The sequence below is a fragment of the Zonotrichia leucophrys genome, chromosome 1 (assembly GCF_028769735.1).
Source record: "Zonotrichia leucophrys gambelii isolate GWCS_2022_RI chromosome 1, RI_Zleu_2.0, whole genome shotgun sequence".
Lineage (NCBI taxonomy): Eukaryota > Metazoa > Chordata > Aves > Passeriformes > Passerellidae > Zonotrichia > Zonotrichia leucophrys.
In genome coordinates this window covers 7,195,384-7,210,585 of record NC_088169.1, presented here as the reverse complement: position 1 = coordinate 7,210,585, position 15,202 = coordinate 7,195,384, and the positions used below count along the sequence as shown (strand labels likewise).

The following is a 15,202-nucleotide window of genomic DNA, read 5'->3' as shown; positions in this document are numbered from 1 at the left end:
CTCTCACACTTGGCTCTTTCCTCTGCTCTTTGTTCACACACTCACAGGATGGGTCAGGCTGCAGGGGACCACTGTGGCTCCTCTGGTGCCACCTCCCTGCTCAAGCACATGGCACAGGATTGTGTCCAGAGGGTTCTGGAACATCTCCAGGGAGGGAAGCTCCACAGTTTCTCTGGACAATCTGTTCAGTGCTCAGTCACTGCACAGGAAAACAATTCTTCATCATGTTCAGGTGGAACTTGTGGGCATCATTTCCGGCCCGTTCCTCCTGCCCCACTGCTGGGCACCACCAGCTGCTGTTGGGATCTCCCTTTTTTGTACAGCACCAAAGCACCCACCCATGGCAGGGTTTGGAACCAAACCATTCCACCTGGGAGACACAAACTGGGATCCTCCTACTTGTATTTCCCATGCAGTTTTTGCAGACCATTGACAAGAAGCATTGCAAAATTAGTAACCCCTAATAGATAGGAAAAAAATCAGCTGATTCATAAAAGAGGCTTAACAGTAGGTGTGTTGTTCTTCACTAATCATATATATTGTATCCAGTGGTTTTCAGAGAAGCATAAACAGTGCAGGATGCCTCGTTTGGCATGGGTTGATGTAACAGAAACCAGGAACAACACTGAATTTACAAGAAAAAATTGGGTCCTGCTTTAAATTCCTGAAATTTAAATGATAAGCATTTAAATTTTGAAAGCTTATCTGGACTGATCCATTAGAAATGGGGCTTGATCTTTACTGAGCAGAAAGTCTCTTCAGAAGGTATTCCAGAACCTGCAGGTTCACATCCTTGGGATGGCAGGATTATTCATTAGAAATATGCCTGCACTGAAGTAATATGTAATAAAAACAAAACCAATCACTTACTAAAAATCTCAAACAAATTACATGATAGACAACAGAAGTAATTAAAAATCACACATTTGTCCTCTTCTTTGTATAGGAAACAAAACTATGATCTGAACAGGACCAATATTAATTTCTTAAGACCATATCCTGGTCCTTTTTTGTATAGATTACCCTTGGGAAGAAATGTATCTATGCACTTTCAAACTTTTATGTCTTTAAAATAGTGCCAGGTGCATCATTACTTTCATGGTCTCTAGCCCAGACAGGAATAGCTTGGATGCCTTCATGTAAAGCATCTGAGTTCATCAGGGGATGTGGATATTTTTGATTGAGAGGAAGGAATATTAGAGGGACTTTCTTCTCAGTGATACTAAGAAGCCATTGGATAAGTCTTTTGTTGTGTGAAGATTTGAATTCACAATTTCCAGTGAAATTTTGTGTATCCACAAGTGGCAGAAAAAAACCAAGTTAAGGATATCAAGGCTTTGGAAAACATTGCAGATTCCCAGTGAAGCTTCCCTTTGCTACTCTAATTCCCAAGAAACTTTTGTCCCATTGAGACTAATGGCAATTTCCTTCCTCTCACTCAGCATTCAGTTTGGGATTACATATCCATGGAGAAAAACACTGTTTTGACTTTCCTCACAAGAGAAAACCACCACAGGACTCATTTACAGACAGAAAAACCAAACCAAACCACCATTAGAGAAGAACTCACAAACTGACTTCAATAGCACTGAGTATATTTATACAAATACACAACTGCAAACTTGCAAACAGAAACCAAACTGTACCTTGAGAAACTGTGAGATGGGAAATCCTCCCAACCATTCCCAGGGATTTCCTGTTTCACAGGTTCCCAACTGAAAGGGGGAAGCAAGGACAAATGTACTCAAAGGCAGGGTTAGCTTTGGATTTTATGAATGCCAAGTTGTGGTAGAAACTATTTGTCTTCCTCACATCATCCTGGTGCTTGCAGCTCTGTGAGAGGCCTGATCCAACTCCTATTGACATGCAGAAGACACAGTGGAGCACTCCTAGAGAAATTCTGAACATTACCTGCCTCTTGGTAATAGCAAACTTAAGAAAATTTAAAAAAAGAGCAAAAAAAAAGCACATTTCAGTTTGGTGTTTTGCTTATCTTCCAGTTACATATGATGAACACATTTACATGCTTTGAGTACAACCCCATTGTGGTTATCAATCACATTAATGGAATGCCACCTCATTTTGGGAAGATATAAAAATAGGAGTTGTCCTACAGCAACTAAGAGCACTAAGATGTTAGCATGATGTTTTATTCCATTTGGAATGCCCTGACTCCCCCATTGCTGAGGGAACCCTGAACAAGGATGGAGAACTGCCTTTGTTTGTGTTCAGTAAGTGCAGGATGGAGCTTCCTGAGCCGAGGCTTTGACTCTGCCACACCCAACGTCCCAAAGCTGCTCCTGCTCTTTGCACCTTCCAAACTCTCACCTGGGCACCAGGACAAGATTTAGTATCTACCACTGCCTGTGCAAATACCTGATTTTAAAAGTGGCTGGTGTTGTAAAAAAAGACAATGAGACTACAGCCAAAAACTGTTTAGTTATTGCAGATTTTGTCCTTCTACACCTCCACATAAAAAGCAACATACACAACAGTTGAGGCTTTTAACTGTTAATTTATTTTTTTAAACTGTTTAATTTGTTATTCCAGATACTTTCTCAAAAAGATTTGTGTATGAAACACTAAATTAAATCCAGTAAGAGCACGTAGCATCCTCTGTTCTTGGAGAAAAACAAAAATACCAGATAATGAAGAATTTTGGATAATATTGGATTCTGTCCCAGGATTAACAAAAGTTAACAAGATATCCATTCACCTGGTTTGCTGAGAATCAGGATTGGCTCTTTTCAAATGTTTACACAAAACCCATCATAATTTTGCTCAGAGCTGGTTTGGAAATGTAATTTATTTTTTACTTCCAAGCCACAGAAGCAGTAGGCTACGAGGGTATCAGCCCAGCAACTAATATTAAGTCAATACATATAAAACCACCATAAAAACAAATAGATGGGATTTTTTCCCCCTCTTCTTTACAGCATTTGCCAAATTCTATTAAGTTACAACTGTCAATCTGAAGACAAGTTAATACAGTATTTTATTATCAGTTTCTCAAATTCCTGCATGGAAACACATGCAAGAAATTTCAGTTTCTCTGCACTGTTCTGGAAGAGCAGAGATCCTTGTTCAGAACCATCTCCTGTCAAACAAGTGATTTCTTTGGAGGGTGGCAAGTCATAAACTGCCACATCTGGCTCCTAGGGGGAAGACAGACATTCACCTAAAACTATTACCATAAATGAAAGCATTCCCACATTTGGAATGCACACAAAGACACAACCAAAAGTGCTGGAGGTGGGAGGTACAGGCACAATTGAAAAAAAGATCTAAAAATCTACCAGCAGTAGCACTGTAAAGGAACAACCTCCTGGATAAAGATCATTTTGGACATTATTTATTTCTCCAAGTCAGCAGAAACTGTCAGTATAACATAGATCTATAAACTACAAAAATAGGATACAGATCTTCTTACAGTTGTTTCTTCACTGGTAAAGCTTCAGCAGAGGTCCCTGTGTTCATGCTGGCATGCAGAGAACTGCTCTCTCTTCCACAGCAAATCTACAGAACACCCCAAAACGCCCTGATTTCTGAATGCATCAAAGAGCTCAGAATAGAGTAAAGGTGATGACACAAATTGATGGTTTTCCATGTTAGGATGAATTGCTGCCATGTTGCTGCACAGGGATGGATGTTACTGCTCACCTGGTGACTGTGTGAACTCCTTCTGACCGTGAGTTCCAGCATTAGGCCTTTCAAAGACAATCAGGTTTTACCCTCATGCTAACCAAGGACAGAGAGGGCAATAGACAAAAATGACCACACGATTCAAGCAAGACAGAACAATAATAATTAAGGTCTATAACCAAAGCATTTAGACTTTATTTTTAAAACTTTTTAAATAAGAACCTTGTATTTTCTTTCTTTATTATAACCAATTTCCTAGACTAGTTCACTCCCCTTACTACCCAAAGCTAGCAAAGTACTTCTGAGATTAAAAAGCAACTTTCTTCAACATAGTGATAAACAGCATTGTGATGACTTTTTTCCTCTTTTCAATAATAATTCTCCTATCCATGTAGTAGTTTTCCTTATTGCCAGCAAAAGCATTCCCTTTTTTTGTGGGGAAAAAACCCCAACACAACCCAAAACCTTGGGGTTTAGATCAGCTTCCCCACTTTCCTGACCACCACATGCTGTCCAAACACAGGTCATCACACAACAGCCATCAGAACTTTAATGTGGGTAGTACAAGGAACATGTAAAGTGAAGGTAATTTTACTGCTAACTCCTGGACAATAGAAAAGCCACTGCTGAAGTATAAAAAGGAAGCACCACAGATTTTTTCTTCTAAATATCAAGAAAATAGTTTAGTAATTTAAGCTCTTCTTCTTTTACCTTGGAGTAAAAGAAAACTACAATAAGGAAAAGAAATGCAGAAAAAGATAAGTGTGAATGAAGCTGCTTTCTCCCTAAGTGACCCATTGGCAGATTTTACTGGTTTATGCTGCTTTCCCTCACATGCCAAACAGACACATATTTCACGCAGGTTGACTAAAATTTATCACGATGGCAACAATGTAAGTATTAGATTTATGTTTTGTAGGACACAAAATGGCTTCCTGTGGGTTCTGTTGGTCAGCCTGCTTTTTTAACTGCTGTCTTTCAATACATGCACGTTGCCACATGAATCCAAGGCTGTCCCATCACGTTCTGCCTGCTCTGCCACAAAAGGATTTGCCTCAGAGTCAGAGCCCCCTGAGCCATCGGGAGCACGATGTTGACCCCACAGCTCACAATCCTTTCTCAAACAGCAGCAGCATCAGCAGGGATCACTCTGGCTCCTGAGCTCCTTCAGGCTCTTGGCTAAGGAGAACCCCTGCCCTCACTTGCTCAGCTGGACAAGGCTGAGCTGCCCAGAACTTCCAAAAGCAGGGATGAAAACCAAACCAATAGGGACTGATATAGTCAGCTTCAAACACCACAGCTTTTCCAGGGATGGATCTTGCTGCAGGTGACTATAAAGTATACCTGGACTACAGAAGACCATGAGATTTGAATTGTATCCAACAGGGAGTGATCACTGCTCCTTCAAATTTCCTATCTTGAAGTGACTTGAAGTGACAGCAAATAAATAAATAAACAAACAAATAAGAGCATCTGGAAATTCAGTGCCAGGAATTCAGGCAGGGTATAGGGGGTTAAGAGCAGCACTGACAGCATGAGACAGGTTAACTCAGGGGTTGTGAATTCAGGTGCACACAGGTTTCATCTGGACAAGGACTCTGCTTCTACAGTCTCCTGATTTGCTCTGTTGTTCAGCAATCCCTTTCTTCCACTGAGAAATGGTTTTGTCTCCTCTCTTTTCTGCTGATTTATACTCAGGATACTGCAAAGTGGGAACTTTACACCTGAGAGTCAAGACTGAGAAACAATCTGCATTGAAACCCCATATTTATGGCACATTCCCAACCAGTCAGGCTCTTGGCACTGATTTTGGCACCTGAGGAAACTCTGCTGAGAAAATCCATGACAGAGAGCCATGGACAATACAGATGAACACAGATGTTTGATTATAGTGCTTCCACTATTAACAGACTATGGCCCATTCCCAGAACCAAAAATAACTTGGGTTTTAGCTGGATTTCAAACCTGCCTGTCTCTCATACCAATACTCTCAACAAATTGGCTACTGACTCTTTTATGAAGAAATGCAACATCATCAAACCCAGATGCTTTTTTGTGTTCTTCCTGCATTTGCATCAGAAAGCAGAGCTACTTTACAAGAGTCTGCTTTTAAGAGCAGCATGGACACACTACTCTGAGTCTTCATTTGCATTATTTAAGACTTTGCCTTGACCAGGTCTCCATTCCTGCCAATGTGTCTGCACCATCAGGACCAGAAAACACGTGAGGATCCACCTGAAAAACATCACTGACACGTTAGTTTAACACTTACAGAGGCAGAAAGGGGCTTCAGTGTTGTGGGATGACTGGAGAGGGGCAATTAAAGGAGAACCAGCAAGCAGCAGCACTCACTGTATAGGCTGGTCTATGGCCTTCTTCACTGAATTCCCAATGGCAGCTAATGGGCTTCACTTTTGTTTTAGAGCATCTAGTCATCACTGAGCAGGAAATTCAAATGGGAAAAGCCAGCCCAGACATGGAGCTTCAGTCAGAAATCAGAGAATTGATGCAATGTTGTTACAGAAGGGCGTTCTGATCCATTTCCACAAAATTGGAATGAGCTGTGCCCTCACACACCCACAGCAGGGCTCAGCTCCCCGTACACACCCCAGCAGAGTCAAGAGTGAATGATCTGCAAACACCTTACTTAAAAAGCCCTAAAGCCTCTTGGCTGTGCGGCACTGCAAAGAAACGCGGTCCCTTGGGCTCCTGCTTGAGCTGGGAAGAGTGGAGGAACCCAAGGACGGTGTGGAGGCACAGGAACAAGCATGGATGTCCCATCTCTGGAAGCGTTCAACGCCACGTTGGAGCAAACTGGTCTAGGGGAACGTGTCCCTGCCCATGGCAGGCGTTTGGGACGAGATGACCTCTTAAGTCCTTAAAAGCAATCTATGGTGCCCAAGTAGCACTTCATCTACAGCTCGGGCTGGAGCTGCGCTAAGCCGTACGAAGCAGAGAAAGCAAGCAGCAAACCCGCTTCCCTTCCCGCGCCTAAAGACATTCACAGCTTTACTCACAGGCGAGGCGTGCCCAGAGCCCGAATTCCCGCTGTCGCCATTCCCGTCCCTCGCGCTTTTCCCGCCGCTCCGGCCGCGGCCGGGCCGGGCCCTCCCCGCCCTCACGCCCCGAGGCCCTCGAGGCATCGCGAGACTTGCCGTGCGTCTCGCGCGAAGCGCGCGCGGCGGCCCGCGCCACATGACGGCCGCGAGGGCGCGCGCGCGCCGGCGGGGCCCGCTCCACCTGTCACGGGCTCCCGGGGGAGGCGGGGGGGGCGTGGGCGAAACCATCGGCGGGGGCGGCCCCCGCCCTTCCGTGCGACCGTTGCTGGCCGACCAAGCGTCTCCCTCGCAGCCCCTTTCAGCCCCATTCCCGCTCCGGGAAACCTCTATTTTCCGCTTGTGCCAAGAGCGCCACGCCCGAGGCGGGGCGGGGGGGGGGTGGTGCGAACGTGCCTACTGCCCCCCGCCGGTGGGACATGGCACCTTCCTCAGCGGCGTCCATTCCTCCAGCCCGGAGCCCCCGTTACGCAACTCCACCCGTGAGCGCAGCCCTCCCTCGTTCCTCCTCCTCTTCCCACCCCAGCGCCCGCCACTCCCGACATCTCCCCCCTCCCCCGCCGTTCGCTTTTAAAGGCGCACCCCAACTTGCTGGTGCTCGCTAATCGAAAAGCTCGTCTGACTGACGGCCCATTCTACCTATCACAAATGGCGGCTCTCCGAAACCCCGCCTCTCTTATCACTTACCGACCAATGGCGTGAGGTCGGCGGGGGAGGCGGGCGGCGAGGGCCAACCAAACCCGGGCGCAGCGGCGGCGGAGCGCAATGACTGACGTAAGTCAACAAAGGTCACGTGGGACGCGGCGGCGGCGCCCATTGGCTGCGCGGACGCGGGCGGGCGGGGCCGGACGGGGGGGTCGCGGTGGCGGCGCGCGGGGTCCGCGGTGTGACACAATTACAACAACTTTGGGCAGAGGCTCCGGGGAAGTTTGTACGGGCGGCAAAACACACCCTGAGCCGCGGGGCGGGCGGGGAGGGTCCCCCCGGCTCCCCGACACCTCGGCTCCCCGCGCCGCCGGCGGCGAGTGGCGATGTAAACACCGCTCCGCCGCCATCCGCAGCCGCCGCCTCCTCCTCCTCCCCCGAGTCTCCAGCGCTGGGGCTCCCTCCCCCCTCCTCCCCTCCCTCCCTCCTCCTCCTCCGAGCAGCGGGGCTTCCCCCCGCCTCCCTCCCTCCCTCTCCCCTCCCCTCCCTCCCTCCATCCCTCCCTCCCCCTCCCTGCCGGCTGTTGTTGTTGTAATAAAAGTTGTGGTGTGTGTGTGTGTCGGGCACCCCGCCCCGCCCGGCGCTGGGGGGTGTTGGGGGCGCGCAGGGAGGGGGGGGTGCGATCCGCGAGTTAATTACGCTGCGTTTCCATGAAATCGTGCGGAGTGTCGCTCGCCGCCGCCGCCTCTGCTGCTCCTTTCGGTGATGAGGAAAAGAAAATGGCGGCGGGGAAAGCGAGCGGCCAGAGCGAGGAGGACTTCGCCAGCTTGACAGCCCAGGAGAGAGAAGCCCTATCCGGCCTCGACAGGTACCCGCTCCCCACTGCGCCCCGGCCGCCTCCGTGTCCCGGCTCGGCCCGCGCTCCCTCCGTGTCCCCCCGCTCCCCTGCCCGCGGCTCCCCGTGCGCCGCCGCTCCCGGGCCGCGCTCTGCCCTCGCCCGCCCGCCGCGCTGACTCTCGCTAACGCCGGTGCCTCTCTCTCCCCTCCCTCCCGCCCGCTCCCCTCCTCGCAGCCGGCTCTTCGGATTTCTGAGGCTTCATGAAGATGGCGCCAGAACGAAGGCCTTGCTGTTAAAGGTAAGCGCGAGGGTGGATGTGGAGCGGGGATGGGGGGGAGGGGGGGGGAAACGGGGGATGGGGAGCGAGGCGGCCCCGCCGCCCCTTCCCTCGGGACCCCCGGGCCCGCACGGTGAGTGTGTGCAGGGGGTGTGCGGGGGGCACCGCCACCTCCGCGGGGTCTCAGTGCGTTGCTGCCGCCTTTGCCCCTTTTCGTTTTTACCCCCCCCCCTCCCCCCCGCCATTCTCCCCGAGCGGGACGAGGGGAGCGTGGCCATGCGGGTGCCCGTCCAGCCCTGGGACGGGAAAGTGGCGGAACCCGGGGCCGGGAGCGGACGGGCCGGGGGAGGGGGCGCGGGGGCGGAGGGGGGGAGGCGGAGGACGAGGAGGAGGAGGAGGCGGCAGCGGGGGGAGAGCGAGGGAGGGAGGGCGCGCTCGGCGCTGCTGACGTTGCCGCTCCCCGGACCCTCCCTCGTGATTTTCGCCCCCAGCCGCCGGGAGCGGAGCCGGGGCCGGAGCCCGGAGGGAGCGCGGGGTCCGGGCCGGGGCGGGCGCGGCGCTGAGCGGCTCCTGGAGCCCGTCCGAGTGACTTGTTTACTCTGCGGGCCCCGCTGCCTCCATCCAGCGTGCCCGCTCCTCACCGAGCCCCGCGTCCCGCCCGCCGGCCCGGCTTGACAGGGAGCGGGGCGTCCCGCGGGCTGCTGCCGCCCGGCCCGGTGTCCGGAGAGAGGTGTTTGTCTCTGTGGAAAGTTGTTGGCCCTGTCATTTAGTTAAGTAATGGCTGCTCCTGTCGGCCCAAGATGGCCGGACAGGGAGGAGAAAGAGAAGGGGGGGGAGGTAAACACGAAACAAACACCGGGAGCGAACGTGGAGCCCCCGGTGAGGGCTGAGGGAAACTCTCCTGCGCATCTCAAGTTCTTTCTGGGCGCTTTCCTGCTGCTTTGCAGCGCCGGTGCCCTCCTTATCAACCTGTAGCACGTTCTGCTGCCCATCCGTGAGCTGCTGACAAAGGCTGTGCGGGCCGAGTGTCTGCCAGCTGTGCTTAAAACACCACACGCCAGGGAAACGTTCGGGTTACGGAATAAGTGGAACTGTTTTTGAAATGGCACACGGCTGAAGCAAAGGGGACAGTGCTACTCTGGTTCCTGCTTCCTGCCTTGTTCCTGTCAGTAGTCTGGCGTTTGACACTGCTCATCCCATTGTTGTGCCCGGACTGTATCGTAGAGAATTTTTTTTTGCTGCTACTGGTTTTGGTTGATCTGGAGATTTGACTCTAAAGCGTGTTGAATTGGATGGCCTAGGCCTGTGCTTGTGTTTGGGTGTTTTATTTCTGGCAGGATTGGAAAAGCTCAATGTCAGGACGTGGGGGGAGGGGGGAGGGATGGAAGGAGAAGCGAGTACACTTTCCTTTCTGCTTATATTTAAAAAGAAAAAAAAAATCTCGCGGTTTCCTTTCGATTTTCAGAGTTATTTTTAAGAGCACTTCTTCCCATTAATCAAAAAGGTAGGGGAGTGACATGTCAAAGCAGTTAAATAATGTACATTAACTGTTGGTGGACCAGAACTCGTGTCTGCTGTGTGAATGCTGCTGAGGCTATCGGAAATATTAGACTGAAACCCGTATGGGATAGAGCTTAAGGATGCCAGATAGAAAATAAAAGCTTCACATCTCATTAGATCATCTGTCACATAAAATCCCTGGTTTAAGTTTTATTTTGCGTACTGTAAAATTAAGATGTGCAAGGAACAATTCAGCCTATTAGTTTTGTGCTTTTCTTACGTGTAATGATTTTTTTTAAATGCCAGTCAATTGTAATTTTAGTATATATAATCTGAAGTTGCAGGGCGTTTTGCTAGTTTTGAAATACGTTTTCAGAAATATCTATGTGTGTTCTTTTACTGTATGAAGCTGCGAGTCCATGCAGTGAATACTAAAAAATATCCCCAAGCAAACCAAATATTTTGCTATTTCACCTCAGTTTTTAGATGGTGTTTTGTACGTTTATTGCACAGTAACTCATGAAGCATGTTCTTTATAAAACTTGTCTCTGAGAAACGTAGATTATTTAAGGAAGTAGAAGGATTAAAACGTTGCTGTTGAGTGCAGAGATGTTCGAGAGGAATTTCTTGGTTTGAACCAGTTTCGGTTTTGTTTGTGCTCTTTACTTTGAAGGAACGTGCTTGTGTTTCTGTTACCGATAAGAAGTTGCTATTTTTAAGGTATTTTCTCCTTCGTTCCTGTTCTGTGTGAAGCTTTATGCAATTTATGCTCTGTTGAGGGCTTTAGAACAATTAATCTAGCAAACCACTTTAATTCAATGTAGCAGTTATTTTTATAGTAGAAACTGTGGCCGAATATATGTGCAGTTAATTAATAGGTTTTACAGCGATAGCACCAAAATGTTTCCTTTTGTGCATGGAGCAACAACAGCTAACAAAGACCCTAGACTACATAATTATGAAATCCTGACTGACTGATTTAAGAATCTACAAGGCAGCACGTTACAGTGTGAGATTTATATGCAAGTGTAGCAGGTAAGAAAAACCATTGAGTCATGTTTCCAGAGGAATTCTTCACAAAGGCAGGAATTTATCAGTGCTCCCCTCGATGTGAGAGGAGCACACCTACTATTGAGCCTTTTCCAGAGGCTGCCAGGCTGGGGCAGCGAGTGCTGGCAGTGCTCCCTGGTTACCTGTGCTGGAGGTGGCAGGAGCAGGGTACCTGTCTGGGGAAGCTCAGGGAGGTTTTGGGCTGTAACTGTTTGGGGAACAGCTCCCTTCCCTGCCTGGCTTCTTGTGCAGCAGGAGGAGTCTGGTCTGGGCTTAAATTTGGTGCTGGGTGCAAGAAGACACTCCTGATTTTTGGTGGGGTTCGCTAAGGTGTGCATTGGCTTGGAGGGGATTGCAGGAGGCATTTGCAGTGGGAACTTTGGTTTAACAAAGCCACACCCTGACAGGATTTAATAATAACAAAACTGGGATCTCTTTGAGGGATGGAGGGGGCTTCATGTCTAGAGCTTGAATTTAGCTGTGGGTTCTATTTGTGCTGCAGTCCCCTGTTTTTTGGTGGTTTAAATCTGTAGGATGTGTGGGGCTGTAGTATCATGAACTGAGCCAAGCTGTGCTGCTGGTATAGCAAATCAAAAGGGCAGGCAGGACATGAGATCTGTACAATTTTATGAATTATTGAAGGTATGGATTAAGGGTCAGGAATATTGTAATAATATTGTAATGTTGCCCCATGTATTGGGTGTGTGATAAGCCAAAAGAAACTTTCCTGTAATGGTGTACACGCTGCGAGTGTGTCTGACAAAGGAATGGAATTTTCTGTTGCCAGAAATTTTGCGTTTATTTTGCAGAAAAAGGAGCTTGAAAATCATAGTTTGCAGTTAGTGTGGTTTTGGGAAAGAGGAGAGGGAAATTAAGAGATCACCTTTCAAACTGGTTGAAATGCTGGAAATCCAGCGTAGTCAGTCTTGTGCTGGAGAAAGTGCTCACTGTTATGCTTCCGTAGTTGACAAGAACATTAACGTGAAGGAGGAAAAAAACCCCAAAACAAAAACCCTGCTGGTGTCTTGATGTCTCTTTCTCCCAGGAAGGCATTCTAGCAGGAGGTGAAGCTTAAAGATTACTTGAGGGGGGAGGGTGAGGATATCCATTGTATTGGAAGTGAATTGCAAAGCATTTCCTTCTTTTTCTTCCTTTTTTTTGTGTTTTGTTTTTGATGATGTTTCCAGTGTTTAGCCAAAGTTGACTTGATTGCAGTGACAAACCATCGTTTCATAAGCTGTAATTGGCATCTCTACAGATGTAGGTTGATGTAGCTGGTCTGATGTATTGGGTATAAGATGCTTGTTAATTCCTATTCATTGAGTTTAATCAGTTTGTCATATCCTGTGGACAAAAACTGAAGCATGTTTCCATTTAAAAGTATTGATGCTGAAGTCGATTTGGAGAGATGAAGTAGTTCCACACAATATGCCATGTTTTAGTCTGTGTTACCTCTCATGGTTTAGCAGCCCTTTTGTTTTCCAGCTGATTTTAAAAATGGTTTTTCCTTTGTGTGAAGGCCACATGTGTTGACAAAATTAACAGCGTGCTTATCTGTGCTTTTATGAAGCTTACAAAATAAAAGCACAGTGACAATATTCTTTCATTTTTCTTACAGTTTTAGTGTTGCTTGTTTAAAAATAGTTTCAGACAATGTGAATTAGTATAGGTTGACTTTATCCTTTCAGTGTTGACATTAATGTTAATTTCCTACTAATCCATAATAAAATAGACACAGTTTTATTTATAACAAACTGCTTGAAAAATAATTATGTAAGAAAACATTTTAGCAGGTTAATCTTAGTGTAGTAGAGTGGTTTTTTTTCCTTTTTCAATAACTGGAAAGATTTTGGCTTGATTTATTTTCATCAAAACAAAGAAATATTGCTTGAAAAAGAATTAAGAATGTTTGTCTTATATAATGGTAGTACTGGGAATTGAGAAACTGGAAATTGGTACCAGGAGACATTGGTAAGGCACTCCAGGAAGTGGGCAGCCTCTCCAATTTCTGTAAATTTGTATCTGAGTTGTTCCTTTATATTTGGGTTTGTTTTTTTGTTAATATATTGTGCATTTCCTATTACTGGTTTATTTGGTGTGCTGTCTGTCCTGTGGAGCAAGTTGAAATTGGATAAAATTTTGTAAATTGTGTTATGTATGGAACTGATTTTCTAGCATTTTTGAAGGAGTCACGTTTTTGAGTCTGTTTATTGGGTAATTTTAACTGAGCCATAGATTTCTTTAAGATCAGTATTATTTTTTTTTGTATGCAGTTTGTATTAATAGGGTGCAGCATTCTGGGATCCAGTTAAGGTGTAGTGGGTGACACATTCCATAGTTCCTGGTTGTACCGTGTTTGTATTTGGAATTCACAGCCATGGTGTGTACAGTGGTTATGTATCCTGGCTTTTGGTTGTAGGTTTGCAGTATTTGTGCTTCATCCAGTACTAAAACCATTTTTTTTCTAAATGGACATTACACAGTACTATAAGTATGAGATATTTAGCATGTGTTGATACTTTCACAACTAGTGGTTGAGACTTTTTTATTAATAGTGGGATTTTATTGCTCCAAACATATATTCTTGAATGTTTTGGCTGTTCCTCAAGTGTAAAGTACAGTGTTGGTACTACTTTCTGAAGGCAAGAAAATTGATGAAGTCAGAAACATTACACTTGTCATTTTAAAGTGTTAATGAAGAGAGAAGGATGGATCTCTGTCCACAAACAAAATGCTTTTGTAGAGGTGTAATTAGAATTGCAGGACACTTGGTGTGTTGGCATTTGCATTTCAGCAAGTTTTATCTTCACTGTCAGGAGACCATAAATAGGGAATATAATGTAAGATTTTTTTGTTGTTGTTGTTGAATGCTTGTTACATATTGTAGCTTTTAAGTCCTGATCTGCTGAGTCTGGAGGCTGAAGTGGTCCATTCCTCTAAGTGGTACACGTGCATCATGTTTAGATAGTTTGTGCCCTACTGACTTTAGTAATCAAATAGCCAAAGTGGGCAGTTGTTGAGGGTGTGGAGAGAGGGAAACACTGCTGTGTTTTAGTAGCTGAGGAATAGAGGTTCTGATAAATTATTTAACTTCAGAAAGTGTGAGGAAAAACAGTGGCAAGGGTGGGACACAACTGCTTGCATCCCATCCCAGTAATGGAACCATTGATCCTTTGGTGCATCGTGTTACTCCTGGCCTCCAGCTTTCACATTTTCTCTAGGTGAATCCAGGTACAGTATGTGAAGAAGGAATAGACAATCCAAAGCTTTGTCTGTGTGTGGTATCACTCAGGTGTGCTTCCAGCATGGCTCTGTGCCTCTTGCCAGCCTGCAGGGCTGTTTGTTCACTGGAGTGGGTTGAGTGGACTTGGTAATTATAGAGGTAAAACTATCTGCAAATGTTGATACCATCTGAAGTAAGTGTTGAAAGCATCTTCTAAAAGCTATGCCATATGTTTGTTATACCATTTTAGAAAAGAGTCGATGTTTCATGCTTGGATAGCTTGGTGCATGTAGAAACATTTGTTTTCATTGCACTAGTGAGATGATACAAAATTGAAGAGAGTCATGGAAAATGTTTATGGCTATAAAGTGACTTTTTCCTGATTAACACTTGTCACAAGACTTCCCAGTGCCAGAATTATATTCCATGGCCCACTGTTGTTCTTTAGCCCTCTGACAATTAGGCAAACTTATGTTCTGTGGAGAAATTAAGTTCTGGTTTCCAGCCTTAAGTTCATCAATTAAACCTAAGGTTATTCTCATATTACTGAGAAAATAGCTCTTCTTGGTCCTCACCTGGTAGAATTTTTGGATAATGGGAGGGATTTTGCTGTATTTTCAGCAGTCTGAAAGAGAAGGAAGTCTGTATATTTGTAGTTGGAGAATGCTTGCATAGTTTTGCTTAGAGGGCTTGGATGAGCTTCTGCAGAAATGAGTTAAGGAGAGGGGCTGTGAGTGTGAGGTGAGTGCAGAACTGAGCTGGGTGCAGGTTTAGGATTGGTTCAGGTAATTCCAGGAGCTGAAGCACTGTCCTGCTCATTCTGAGTGCAGATAGGTACATGGATACAAATTCAGTCCTTCAGAGCCATACCTACCTTGTATTTTACAGTAAAAACTCATGTAAGTGACTTAGTTTTAACCCCTTTTCTTGGTGGAGTCCTGCAGCTGTGGTGTTTGAAGCATGATGTTTGA

The 15,202-nt window shown here is 46.4% G+C and overlaps 2 protein-coding genes across 6 annotated transcripts in view; one reads left to right on the top strand and one right to left on the bottom strand.

Moving 5' to 3' along the window:
- Positions 1 to 3,330: 3,330 nt before the first annotated feature.
- Positions 3,331 to 7,082, bottom strand: LOC135444530 (zinc finger protein 318-like). The gene is made up of 2 exons (XM_064706319.1): positions 6,660 to 7,082; positions 3,331 to 5,877 (listed from the first exon to the last, which is right to left on the bottom strand). The coding sequence occupies exons 1-2, from the start codon at positions 6,927 to 6,929 to the stop codon at positions 5,794 to 5,796; spliced, it is 354 nt and encodes a 117-aa protein (XP_064562389.1). The 5' UTR covers positions 6,930 to 7,082; the 3' UTR covers positions 3,331 to 5,793.
- Positions 7,083 to 7,924: 842 nt separating this feature from the next.
- Positions 7,925 to 15,202, top strand: part of KDM6A (lysine demethylase 6A) — a 152,919-nt gene continuing 145,641 nt past the window's right edge. For 2 of the 5 annotated variants that reach the window (XM_064706278.1, XM_064706261.1), the window contains exons 1-2: positions 7,926 to 8,211; positions 8,416 to 8,479. In XM_064706278.1, the coding sequence (XP_064562348.1) occupies positions 8,054 to 8,211; positions 8,416 to 8,479 (222 nt within the window). In that variant the 5' untranslated portion in view covers positions 7,926 to 8,053. Of the gene's footprint in view, positions 8,212 to 8,415; positions 8,480 to 15,202 lie in introns of all 5 variants that reach the window. The other 3 variants (XM_064706287.1, XM_064706271.1, XM_064706253.1) reach the window with 2 other exon arrangements.

Bases quoted from the DNA above. Each gene is read 5' to 3' on its own strand.
- LOC135444530 (XM_064706319.1), bottom strand. From the start codon at position 6,929: ATGGTTTCGCCCACGCCCCCCCCGCCTCCCCCGGGAGCCCGTGACAGG. The intron at 5,878-6,659 runs GTGAGTAAAGCT...GATGTTTTTCAG, and splicing joins GCTCTGGGCACGCCTCGCCT to GTGGATCCTCACGTGTTTTC.